At 33.7% G+C, this 13,603-nt stretch overlaps 1 protein-coding gene across 3 annotated transcripts; it reads right to left on the minus strand.

The window, feature by feature from the left end:
* Nucleotides 1–519: 519 nt before the first annotated feature.
* Nucleotides 520–9,344, minus strand: LOC110622084 (protein cornichon homolog 1). Of its 3 annotated transcripts, none has more exons than XM_021766462.2 (4): nt 9,122–9,341; nt 8,231–8,412; nt 6,847–6,969; nt 520–927 (listed from the first exon to the last, which is right to left on the minus strand). In XM_021766462.2, the coding sequence occupies exons 1-4, from the start codon at nt 9,194–9,196 to the stop codon at nt 879–881; spliced, it is 429 nt and encodes a 142-aa protein (XP_021622154.1). In that variant the 5' UTR covers nt 9,197–9,341; the 3' UTR covers nt 520–878. The 3 variants fall into 3 exon arrangements, with proteins under 3 accessions (XP_021622154.1, XP_021622155.1, XP_021622153.1); XM_021766463.2 differs by lacking the exon at nt 520–927 and adding an exon at nt 5,163–6,296 and having other exon boundaries at nt 9,122–9,343; XM_021766461.2 differs by lacking the exon at nt 520–927 and adding an exon at nt 6,318–6,706 and having other exon boundaries at nt 9,122–9,344.
* Between the last annotated feature and the right edge of the window lie 4,259 nt (nt 9,345–13,603).

The raw sequence follows: 13,603 nt of genomic DNA on the forward strand, positions 1-13,603 counted from the left end.
GGCTAGTGAGATCGAGAAAAATCCATGATGAAATGATCTAAAAATGGAGGAAAATGATGAACACTGCCAACATCACATGCTTATCAGCAGTGCAACATTGATAAACGGATCATGCAATAACTTGTCAGGAGAAGAAAAAGCAAGTTCGCCTCCAAGGCTATATGTGGGATCATATCAAATACACATTAGAAAGGAACAGCACAAATTCTGCCTGGTTCGGAGATAATGGGCAGGGAATTATACTATGGATGTGCCTCGGACTATTGAGTTTGAAACACAATATTCATTCATACTCGTTTGATACAAGGACTTGAGCAAAGGCAACAATTTGGTATCATGTTACTTTTTAAGGCTTAGAGCCTTAGATCCCGGCATTAACTTTCAGGAAACTACTAGAGAATAAAATAGGCAAAATATAAGATTTAGACATTTCAAAATCAAATATTTGATACATTAGAAGCCTCACAACCGTAGATAGCAGAGGCTACTAACCTCTGCGCACGACAACTACCAAAAACATAGCTCAATACTATCATGCATTAAGTATTTAGTGAAATACAAGTCACAATGTATCAGTATATTTGAAAAAGAAAAAAAAAAAGAACATTGAATATAAGCCGATTGATGTACTTTTGAACTACCTAATTATAAACGCATGCCTACAAACATTCACTTTTTTGTGAATCATTGGATAACCTGAGATATCAAAACTGTGTCAAAGTTCGATGAAACTCATCCTACAACAGAAGTTTGAATACATCTAAGTTCGTATATGCTAAAATTCACTTCCTTTCATATTGGGTCAGGGATCTAAAAAACCCACTTACAAGCTGCTATCACACTCCTGAAGTCGTGGTAATCAAAATACACGAACGTCATCACTCATAATCTTCACTACTGAGAAGGTAGAAAGCCTCCAATGTAATCCTGCAGGTTAGGAACTTAATATCAGGGAAGAGAGAGAGAGAGAGAGAGAGAGAGAGAGAGAGTTGCACCCCACTCCCTCTCAAACAAAACCCAGAACATCCCTCCCCAAACAAAACCAAAATAATCCTATTTTGCTGGTGTCCACAGATATATGTAAATTTACAGAAAAGTTGTAAAAACGTATAATAATAGAATTAGAGTTTTCTTCAAACCTCAAATGCAACCTAGAAAAGTAGGCCTCCAAAGCTGACCCTCTAGACCAAGTTAGGTCCAGAAAGGCTCTCTGGAAAGAGTCCCAAATAGTTGTTCATAAGCAGTCCTAGTTATATAATACCAAGAAGAGAGAGTGCTCTGTCTCAATCAGCACATGTAAGAAACAATTATCTACATGCAACAATCCCTGAATTAGAATACCAAGTGTCTGAGTGATCATCCTTTCATAGAGGAGAAAAAAAAAACTCCCCTTATCTTTATACCAAAATATTCAAAACTTTATTCAAATGCACAATTGTTGCTATATCCACGTGGAACAGCATCAGACTTAACAATGGTCAGTATGATAATACAAATCACAACTTGTACTTATACTTTAATAAAAAAAAAATGCTCATGCTTAGAGAACTTAGAGAACTGAAAAGGCTCCCTAATCATGATACCTATTTACAAGAACACCATTGAAATAAATTAAGGTTATCCGACAATACATATCATCATGGTTTCAAATCGCAGTTATGGTCTGTCAGTAGCAGCCCTTGGATTAGGATTCTACTCAGATAGAAGAAGAGAAATTCTAGAGAAGAAGGAGAAGAATAAGAGGGAGAAGATATGAGGGAGAGAAAGAAGATAGGGGAGAGAAGAGCAAGAGAATAGAAGAGAGAAATATTTGTTATTGTATTCAATTTCTGGATATCCTCTTCTACAAGTAAATTTCACTATTTATACTAACTTGTTACATTAAGTGCCTATCACATCAACTCCTATAACTATCTTTGACTTCCACTAACCACCTTCAACTCATAACCAATTCTCCCTCCAATTACCAGTCCCTAGCCTGCATATGCTTTAATCTCTTGTATGTGACATTACCCCTTCCTTTAGAACCTTCTTGACCCCAAGACGGTTGAAAAGCTGGAACTGCTGAGCATCATTTTCAGCTTTTGTTGCAGCAACATAACACTGGAACCAGCAACTTAGAGAGTCATTTGGCAATAATACCTTCAGCAAAGGCCTAATTTCTTCCTCTGGCTTCTCCTCATTTCAAACTCATTCTCTCTGAGCAAAAAATGAATGTGGTACCCAAAGAAATACATCTTCATTCTCTGTCTTCTTCTAATTTCAAACTCATTCTCTTTGAGCATCATCTGATTGCATGATCTCAGCCCAAATAAACTTCTCCTAAGAACAAGAGTACCCTTGTAACGAAAAACTATAGGAACCATGCCAGCTCCTTGTTGTAACCTTGCTTTCTCAACTGCCATCTGAATAACATTCACAAATAAAAGATGAGAATCACGTGGACAATCCAGCACTCTTCCCTTTGAGAATGACAAATTGGATTTTCCAACTTCAAAATTTGAATGGGAATTACAACTCAAATTGGCTTCATCCACAGTTTCAATAGACAATGTTTCCTTGCATACAGAATTGGTTCCTAATTTCCCAAGAAGAAACTTCTCATCAGTGACTTGCTGCCTATTGCTGAGTCCTGTTTCCCCTCCTTATACAAAACACAATTCCAATGCCGTTCTATTAGTTAAGGCTGCAATGTTTTCAGTTTCATTTTCTATAAAACTCTCCAGAAGTTGGGGTTTCAGCTCTGAATTTTCTTCCTCAGCTGTAAGTGAAGCATGAACATTAGACAATTCTACATTGAGATGCTCTTCTGCTATGCCCACACCATTAATGGTTACTTGTGCCTCTATTTGGGGGGTTGGAATAACATCTATTATAGCATTTTCTATGAACATATCCCCTTTGGATTTTGTCACTTGAAACAATTTCTTTACCTCTTCTTGTTTCGCTTCCAACGCTTATCCAATTTCATCAATAACTCCTTAATCCTCATCACATTTTCTTACTTTTCTGTCAATAGTTTCCAATGATTTCTCAAGATCCTCTTGGTCCCAAGATTATATTTCCATGTTATGAAGAAAAGAAAACCAAACAGGAGGTTTAAAGAAAGAATTAGAAACAGAAGAAAAATACAACCAAACAAGAAAGAAAGTGAAGGAAACGAATCAGATATTTCAAGAATTTCAAGAAACAGATTTCTTGAAATGCAAGAATTGAGAAATTAAAGAAGTGAAGAAAGAACCACAAAACAACTAGAAAAAGAAGAGAATCCGATTCAAGACTTCAAGAATTCAAGAAAGAACAAAGAGGAGGATAGAAATTTTAATGAAATAAAGAAGAAACAGAGAGCAGAAAGAAAAGAAATTTAAGGGAATGAAGGCAGGAAAAAATAGAGGAAAGAAAGAGAAGAATCTTAGAAAAGAAAGAAAGAAGGAATAGAGGGAAGAAAGGAAAGAAATTTCAGGAAAGAAGAAAGAAGAATTTGGAGGGAAAGAAGAGAGAAAGTGAGAAGAGTAGAAAAAAACCTGATTCTGCCATGGATGCGACCTAGATTAGCCATTTGCAGCTCCAGCCCACTCGAAAAGAAGCTCTGATACCAATTTGTCAGTAGCAGCCCTTGGATTAAGATTCTACTGAGATAGAAGAAGAGAAATTGTAGAGAAGAGGGAGAAGATATGAGAGAGAGAAAGAAGATAGGAGAGAGAAGGGCAAGAGAATAGAAGAGAGAAATATTTGTTATTGTATTCAATTTCTAGATATCCTCTTCTACAAATAAACTTCACTATTTATGCTAAATTGTTACAATACGTGCCTATCACATCAACTCCTATAACTATCTTTGACTTCCACTAACCACCTTCAACTCATAACCAATTCTCCCTCCAAATACCAGTCCCTAGCCTGCATATGCTTTAATCTCTTGTATGTGACATGGTCATGGTCCCAAGTAATGGAAATAGACCAATAAGCCCATCACTATGCAATATTTTCTTTTTGAAAATTTATAAAATTCATGAAATGACAAATATTTAAAATTCTAATTAAAACTAAGATATAAAACTTAATAATAAGGAAAAGCATAACCAATAAAGACATTTTTATGCATTATTTATACGAATTAATTTTAAAAACCATAGTAACTAAGTACATACTAGAGAATCAAAACCTAACCTTATGACCATCAAAATTATGAAAAATTAATTTCTATGTTCAACCCTCAATTTCAAAATTATTTTTCCTTCTTAAACTTTATCTTGTAAAATACTAAATTTATACTTAGCAAAGCATCAAACTTCATTTGATGTTATGTTCTGATAAAAAAAAAGTCAAAAATTGCCAAAATAAAATAAAAAAATAAAAAAAAAAAAGAAAGAAAGAAACACAAACCATCACCTTTTGCTGGCAGACTTTAAAAAATCACCAAGATTATGCTCTAGAAGATTCACTTTAACTCAAAATGTGAAGGAAGTTAGAGAGGAACTTGAAAGAAAGGTGAAGGAAAATGGAAAAAGTGTTTAAGAAATGAGGTTAAGACTTAAGACAGCAGAATGGACAAGGAGACCTTGTTTTCTGCCCATTATCACTAAGACCTTCATGTGAAGACTGCAAAAAAGAAAAAACTCCCGCCTAAAGTTGCAATAACAGCCATTATGGCCGTCAGCTAATGATTGGTATGGCCCTGGCACTTCAATTTTTTAAAAACCTTTAAATAACAGCCTTAACAGTAATGGCCATCATAAAAACCTTGAAATAATGCCCGCTACATTATGTAACAGTTGTTATTTGAACCATGCAAATCAAACTTGTACTTTCATTGGAACAATACTCATTCTTTAGCTTGATTTTTGGTAAATTCCTTTTGTTAAAACTTAATATTTTCATGTTATGAGGGGCCAAATAGGACATTACTCAATATTCAACATAGAAAGAGATATCCTACACTTATCAAGGCTTATTTTTTCTTTCATTATTAGTAAATTAATGGTTTGAATTTTACTGAGCAAATCCTTTAATGAGCAAATTGTATCTTGTTCTTAACTACATCCAGTGTAATTCAAGGCGCTGAGTAGGGGAGGCTACTGCCCAGCACCTTGGCTACAAGAGGCAAGCACCTGACGGTCCAAGCCATGAGGCATGAGGAAATAGTTGCCATACCTTTGTGAAATAAGTTTTTTTTTTAATTTTTTCTTTTTGTAAATTGAACCCCAGCCTTTTCTCTTGCAAGCCAGCAAATGAAGTTCTTTCCTCAACCTAAAAGGTACACATCTCATCTGTTTTATCTATTTCTCTCCTCTTCTTCTTTCCTCTCTCTTTTCTCCTCTCCTCTCTCCTAAGAGGACTGGCACAGAAGACAGCAGATTCAACCATCTTTTTTTTTTTTGAAAAAATATATATCTTCTCCTTCTCATTTCTCTCACTCTCATGTCAGCAGCTGCAGCATCTTAGTTTCCTTTTTTAGTTTACCTTTCAAAACCTTAGCTTTCTTCAAGATTGAATTGAGTGGAAACTCTTTACTAATCCAATGCGTTCTTCTTGATTTAGCTAGGATATGCCCCGTTCTCCATTCAATTTTTGTTAGATGGGTATTCTTTAGTTGCTGATTTTTTCTTTTTATGTTATATCTATCTATCTATCCATCTATATATATATATATATAGGCCCTTGCCTCATCTCTCACCTAAGGCCGTAGGGTACCCTATCGCCTCTCACCTTATAATACTGTCTACCTCATTGGAAAACCAAGTGAAGCTTTTCTTTGTATGATGTGTGCCATTTTTTCCCATTATGTAGGTCTATCCTTAAGGCATTTCTGTTTAGAACCAAATATAAAGGTGCACCAGATACTAGCTCCTTATCCTGCCATGTCAGAAGTTCCCAGTTATAAGGTAATCTGTATATTTCAGTAGTTTATACTTGTTTTAACATCTAACCAAATGGCATATCATTTTCATTAAATGAAAAAATAATGCCACAAAATAGATAGACATCATGCGCATATTACATTCTTGTAACATTCACAAGTGTTTTCTTCTTTGGTGTTCTTTGTCACATGACCTTATAACCTGTTGTAAGAAAAGGCTGCCAAATGCACAAAGCATCCCACATACGAGCCATGGAAGGGTTCACATACACAAGCTTACACTGCTTTGTAGAAAGATCATCTCCATCTCTCAAACCAATGACCTCCAGGTCCAATAGAGTAACTTTATAGCTACATCAAGACCACCATCTCACCTTATATCAGGTTGTAGATGGAAGAAAATGCACAAATGTATATACTTCCCAGCTACTGTGCCCTAACATTAACAACGCAAGTTGATATTTTTAGGCTAAGCAAGAACTCAAAATTTCTAAAACAATGCTTGAATCGTCATACACACAAACGCAAAGATGTACAAGAGAAAAGTGAAATTCAATAACTTGACTGAAATGTTACTAGCAACCTATATAAACCTGTGCTCAGATATGAAAAAAAGAACGTGGTGCCATTACAAAAAGATTGGGAAGCAGCTTAGGCCACAAATTTGTTTTCCTTTTGAAAGAATCTGAACAATAAAGGGAACTTTCACATCTTATCTAACCCATTTCAAAGTGGTCAGAGTTACATATCAAGCAAAGATTATAGTGAAGTTTCTATAGTGCAAGAAAAGAAGAGCGGAAGTCTAAGTCTTTGGAGCTGTAATTTGATAAGCTGCCTGCAATAATTCTATACCCAGACAGTATGCAAAGCCTTGATCAGACTAAACAGAAGCACAAGATGCTCTTACACCAAATGATGGATACGTAAAAGAAATAAAATAACCAAATAAGAAGGCAGAATAATTATGTACTAAATGCTGAACATACCTGAACATTAAAATGGAGAAGAAAATCAAGTAGATACCAAGCTTGATCAGCCTAAATTTCTTCTGAGAATTAAGATTTCTGAAAACTTCAGTGACATCAATGAGATGCTCTCGCTTCATAAACCTGAATTTGAAATAGAACATCTAGATTTCAGATATAATCAGGCAAGAGAAGAGTAGAAAGCTTAAACAGAACACTACTGTATTTATGGATAACTAGGGAATGTGCTCATTCTTTCACTTTCCAACTTTTCTCTGTGTCAAGCTAAGCCAAGCAGAAGATTAGTTAGTTAGCTTTGTAACTTATTAGTTAAGCTTTGTAAATAACTAATTGTTTAGTTGGCTGCGCCAGCTCATCACAGCTCGATAGCTTGCTTCTGCTGTTTGTATATAAGGAGGTTGAGACTCCTCTATCAGGCAATGAAAACTAATTCTCTAAGCATATCACATGCATTTCTTGTGACATGGTACCACAATTCCAAAAGTAACCGCCTTAGTTTCTTCCCACTCTTTCTTCAATCTCATTTCCATGGCAGAATCAAGTTCTACTGAGCAAAGCTCTAATCCATTAGAGGACAACTCTTCACCATACTGGAGAACCACAGCTCATTAATTATGATTCCAGAGTTAACTCCCACAACTTTGGTTCATGGAAGAGGTCCTCCTTGCTTGCCGTTTCCATCAGGAACAAACAGGGTTTCTTGGATGGAAAGATTTCAAAACCTTCACCTGATAATTCATTGTATCTTCGCTAAATCAGATGCAACAATGTGATAGTTGCTTGGCTTCTAAGATCAATTTCTCCTTCAATTGCCTCAACAATCTTCTACTTGGAGGATGCCAACCAGATCTAAGATAAACTACATCAAAGATATTTTAACCAGATGATTCTCATATTTGTCACCTTCAACCTCTCTTGTGCAGAATTAAACAAGGTACTAAGTCAGTTGATGCTTATTTTACTGTGTTGAATGGGATCTGGGAGGAGTTAAGGGTTTTCAGGACATTTCCTTCTTGTTCTTGTTGAAAATGTAATTCAGACTGTTTTCACATTACAAAGCTAAATAACTAATCCTCTACTTAGCTTGGCTTAGCTTGATAATCCAGCAGTTATCTTCTGAGAAAATTGAGAATGATTATATCATTTCAACATAAATTATTGCAACATCACTGGCCAATATGAAAGACAATGGCAACACCACGAAATAAATATGGAAAGTTTTCAAGTGTGTGCACTTGTTAAGCTATTACATATCTATTGGGAAGGCATCTCTTGTGAATCTGTCATGCTTGATAATAGCTTTTTGGCTTCTGACTAACAATTATTTATCTACTGATTAAAGAACTATATCAATTTAAAACATTTGATGATGTGTTATACTTACAGCATCACATGATAAAGAGTAAGGGGAGCAGCCATGAGAAACATAACCCAGTGTCCCGTCAAAAGGAAGAGAATGCAGATAACCCCTTGCAACACAAACTCAGGCAGAATCCAGTTGTTAATGGAAGCTGTTGCTTCAAAGGGATTCATCTGGTCAGCCTCCAAGTCGGTTAAGCACAAAAGCTACAAAAATTATCCACAGAAGTTAACCACAAGCAAAAGGAGGAGCTAATGCATCAAGGAACCATTAGATATTCAGCAAAATCTCCCTGCCTCTCATCTAATGCTAACTTATGCGAACACAGCATTGAAAATTCCTAGAAAATTGATCAGAGCTTGAAAACATTTTTTGCCTTGACAGTTTAGGCCATTGACAGTTTATGCATCAAATAACATGGATCAAGTTACATTGCTAGTAAACAACAACTAACTGTGACAATGTCATATTTTCCGTTGGAAGTTCAACAGGAACGATAGTTGTTTGGCATCAAATATCCTATTCTCTGATCTACATTTTTGTAAATACGTAAATTTCTGAGATGGAAAACTGCAAATAATTCCATGAACAAAACGGATAGTGCGCAAGCGTGTGTAATTTACAGCTTCATTGTCTAGATACCGAGAAAATGAAGAAAAACAAGAGCCGAAACCTCATGATTCAGCTTTTTTTTCCTTCAGTAATCAACTTCAGCAAAAATACTTAGTCTAATTGAAGTGATTTCACTTCCATTACCAAAAAAACAAAAAAATAATAATAATAAACAAGGAAAATCCGCCATCACAGCTTTGGATCTTCATTTGTGAAACTCTCATTTTTTCATTCAGGAACCAAACAAGTGCAGAAGCGGTGCTATGTTTGCAGATGAAAAAGCGAGGGTTCAAAGATGAGTACCTCGTGAAAGACCATAGCGAGGAGGCCAAAGTTGGCGAGTAAAGAGAGAAGCCAGAAAACCAAGTCCCACACCATCTTCCGTTGAGCAGTGAAAGAGAATGAGGAAGGGAGAGTAGGGTTTTATACTATATTTGATTTTAAGTTGAAAGAAGTCAGAATACGAGAGGGGATGCTAAGCGTTGGATGCACTAAAAATGGAGGGACAATGGCCTGCTGTGCCTGTGTGCGGTAGCAGTCAATAAGACCAGCCTATCAGGTAGACCGGAACGGCGGTTCGATTCGATTTACGGATCGAATTGGAACCAGACTGATTTATAATGGTTAGGAAACGGTTTTATTTTTTTTTTACAGTTTCAGTCTGCTTCCAGTCTTGTTTTTACTGCGGTTGCGGGTACACTATTATGGTTAAATTTTAAATGGTAAATCCTATTTAAAAATTAAATAAAATATAAAAAAATAAATCTAAATATTAAATATTATTGAATTAATATTTAATTAAATAAAAAAAATTATATAAAATGTGTCTATTTGTATAATGTTAAAAATAAAATAAGATTACATTTGAATGGAAATAATATTTTTTATAAATAAAAAATTAAATTTAATTATTTAATAATTTAATTTATTTATGTATGTTGATACAATTTTATTAAATGATTTATTTTAAAAAAAAATAAATTAAATTAAAATTAAACTAAATGATCCTTTTAAATTTATCAGTTCAATTTAATTTTAATTTAGATTTTAAAAAAAATCTTTAATAGACTTTTTAATTTAAAATTTTGATTTGATTCACACTTCAAACTGAACCGATACCGACTACTGCCAAATAACCGGCGACACCGCAGTCCCAGCAATTTAATGGGTATTTTTTCTCCATTAGTGGCTGAATCATTATTATCCGAAATGTCTTATCTTAGTTATTAGCCCAATACCTGTATGATATTCTTAATTCTCAAGATACTGATTGTTTAAATATTGATTTTATTATTTACGATTGTAAAACCCTTTCGGATCATAGTTTTAGTTTTATCATTTATTTGATTAGTAAGTCAATATGGTGGCTCATATGTTAGTTAGAATGACATATTCTTTGCCATTTTTGGAATTCTTTTTAAAGTTTTTATAATAACCTTTTATTTGCTGATGTATGAATAACTTTTTTTATTAAAAAAAAAAAGAAAAAACACCTCATTAGCAACCCATCCACTCAATTGAGGTGTCATAATTTTACATTGGGTCAATTTGTGCATGTTCTGCTTGTGTTAAGCAGAGTTCCATTAAGTTTTTTAATTTAATTTTCAGCATAATGAGTATTCCTTGGGGTTGATCTTGTTTTTATATGAATAAATAAGAAAATCAATCCAGAAGTCCTTGAAAGTATGGGGTAATTTTTAATGACTCAATTTGAAATTTTTTTTTAATTTTAATTTATTTTAATAAAATCACTCAATTTTAATTTTATTTTAAAAACAACCGATCTAATATGTTATAAGTTACTAACTATCTCTCCAATGTTTTTATTAATTTATATTTTTTTATTTAAAATAAAAATTAGAAATTGAGAATTTTAGGAATAGAATATGAGATCTCTCATAATTACTCAGATATAGTTACCACTAAACTAAATATGTGAGTGCGAAATTAATCTATACTTATTTATTAACAACATTATTTTATTTTAATTAAATTTTAATTTTCTAAGTTTATAATCAAGATATGAATTAATTTAGATTTTTTAGAAAGTCATTTCCTTCCTCAAATAAAAATTATAATTACCAAAAATTTTTAAGGGTTAATTGTTTTTTTTTTTAAGCAAATTTATTGTATTAATAAAATTTTATCAAATAAAGAGAGAGATGCTTATACCTGATAGATTCACTAACCAAAATATTAGCAGATTCAGTAGCATTATGACGAATTTATCTAACAAAAATATTAGCTATAGAGTCTAATAAGATTTATAATCATTCAAAATCAAACTCCTGCATAAGATAATTTGGCAAAAATACTTCTAAAGTGTCTGTTTAAATCTCTGTATAAGATAATTTGGCAAAGATATTTCTCCTTGTTTTTTATCTCTCGAGTATAAATGATTAAAATCTCTCGATCAAAGTCACTGAAAAGAGCTTTTACTAAATAAAGCTCGAATAAAATTTCAAAATTAACATCATCGTTACGATTCCGAAAATCCATAATAACTAGTAAACCTCCATTGAATATTATCTTCCGAAACAACTGAATCAATAAAATTTGAAGAAAAGTCAACCACAGAAAAAGACCCATGATTTTTTCATATTAACAAAATGTTTCCTCTCAATTTTTATCTATTGACTGAGACGCAACTATCAAAATATAAAAAGTTATGAAAAAAATTTCATACTAGAATTAAGAGTTTTTATTTCCATCAAAAATAAAATATAGGACTTGTAATTAGAAACTAAATCCTTTAATGCATTAACTGTTCGAGGATTATCGTCATAAATCTGCCAAAGAGATCTGTATATTGTGAAAATTAATTGGATTCACCATCTAGAAATCACAAGTGACAATCGAAATATTTCTGAAACTCTTAATAGAGACAACAACATTTTATTTTTCATCTATAGTCAATTGACACATATCGTGTTTTATGGAAAAGGGTAAAGAAAAAGTTAGATTTAAGAAATAAAAAAATACGAGAGTATTGAGTCATATAGAGACTATAGAAAGAAATTTGCGTTTTTAAACAAAATAATGGATAAGGGTTAATCGATAACATGCATATTATAATTTTTTTTTAATTATATCATTAATAATTCCAATAGGTTTACCATATGAATTTCAAACTCGGAAATCTCCATGATTATTTATTGATATTCGTTTTAGAAAATTATAAACTACAGTTAAAGTCCATTTCTTCATATGTGGATGTGGAATCCATAAATTACTCACAAGATTCATTTTGTATATGTACCTAAAAGTTTATATTCTAGTGTACTTGAAATAATTATGTTATTTATTTACAAAATTTAATAATTTAATTTTTGTTTTTTAACTGTATCAAATTAAAGTTTATTCATCTAATTTACTATTTTTTTTTTGAACTGGGTCATCTAATTTACTATTAAATATTTTTGAAATAATTAAATTTTTTTTAAATATATGGTATTTTTTAATCATTTAATACTTTCAAAATTAAAACTTACACCACTTAATTTCTCAAAAAATAAATAATTTATTTTCTATATTTTAATTTTATCAAATTCAACTAGTTTGATGAATTTAAAATATAAATAATAAAATATTAAATTTTCAAAAATAAAGAATATATATTAATTTTGATAAATTTTTGTATATTTATATTTCAGTAACTTCCATATTTATTGTAATACCCGGCTCGTTCAGGCATCGGAATTCCTACCGTCCGGTGGAATCTCGGATGTCGGATTCGTTTTGAGGGGTATTGCAAGGGTCAACTGAAGTTTTCTACACGGTTTTCTAAAGGTTTTCTAACATGGTTTTAAGTGTTTGACGAGAAAAGGTCAAGGAGGGAAAAACAGAGGTTCGGCCGCCGAAGGTATGTTCGGCCGCCGAAGGTGGTAGAGTTTGTGCCCCCGAAAGCTAGGTTCGGCCGCCGAAGTTGGCTGAGTTGCGGGTGCAAGTTTGGCTGCCGAAGATGGTTGACCAAGCCACCTATAAAAGCCCTTAGATCGGTTCAAGAGGTAAGTTTTCTTCCTCTTCCCACCTAAGGTGAGCTCATGTCCTCCTTGAGATGATTTCATGGTTTTTGCAAGTTCTTGCGTGGTTTTTAATGAGTTTTATCCTTGGTTTAGAGAGTTGTGAGCTTTGAGCAAGGTTTTGGAGTTTGGAGCTTATAGAGCTTGATTTCTCCATGTTTTGAAGGTCGGATCACACCAACTCTAGTTCTTGAAGAGGTAAGTGTTGATCCTTATGTTTTATGGTGTTTTAAGCAAGTTTTATGGAGGGATAAAGGGTAGGTTTGGATGGTTTGCATGAGTTGTGCATGAAGGGGTTTATGCATCCTTTATGCCTTTGTTTGCTCGATGTGGTTATGTGTTGTTGTGTGTGGGAGTTTAAGGGTGTTTAAGCTCATATATATGTGTTTAAGGGTTTGTGCATGGTTTTACGAGGTTATATGCATGTTAAGAGGGTTAGGAAGGTTTAGGGAGGCTTGTTGGTGCATGGATCTGGGTTCTGGAGGAACTCAGGTTCAGCCGCCGAAAGGAGTTTCGGCCGCCGAACCCTTGAGGAGGTGGGATAGGCCGCCTAAACTCGCCCCCGAAGGTTTGGACTTTCGGCTCTGGAGTGGAGTTTCGGCCGCTGAACCTGCCGCCGAACATGCCTGACTTTCGTCTCTGGAGAGGACTTTCGGCCGCCGAAAGTGCCGCCGAAGGTGCCCTGTTTTGCCTTCCTTTGCATGTTTTTCCATGCATGTCTATGGTGTTTTAGGGGGGTTTTGGGGAAATGTTTGAGAGTTAT

The sequence above is a fragment of the Manihot esculenta genome, chromosome 9, assembly GCF_001659605.2.
Source record: "Manihot esculenta cultivar AM560-2 chromosome 9, M.esculenta_v8, whole genome shotgun sequence".
NCBI lineage: Eukaryota > Viridiplantae > Streptophyta > Magnoliopsida > Malpighiales > Euphorbiaceae > Manihot > Manihot esculenta.

Excerpts from the sequence above, each read along its gene's own strand:
- LOC110622084 (XM_021766461.2), bottom strand. The coding sequence starts at position 9,196 with ATGGTGTGGGACTTGGTTTTCTGGCTTCTCTCTTTACTCGCCAACTTT. Across the intron at positions 8,413-9,121 it reads TCGCTATGGTCTTTCACGAG|CTTTTGTGCTTAACCGACTT; the intron begins GTACTCATCTTT and ends TAATTTTTGTAG. Across the intron at positions 6,707-6,846 it reads TTCTCCATTTTAATGTTCAG|AATTATTGCAGGCAGCTTAT; the intron begins GTATGTTCAGCA and ends GTCTGGGTATAG.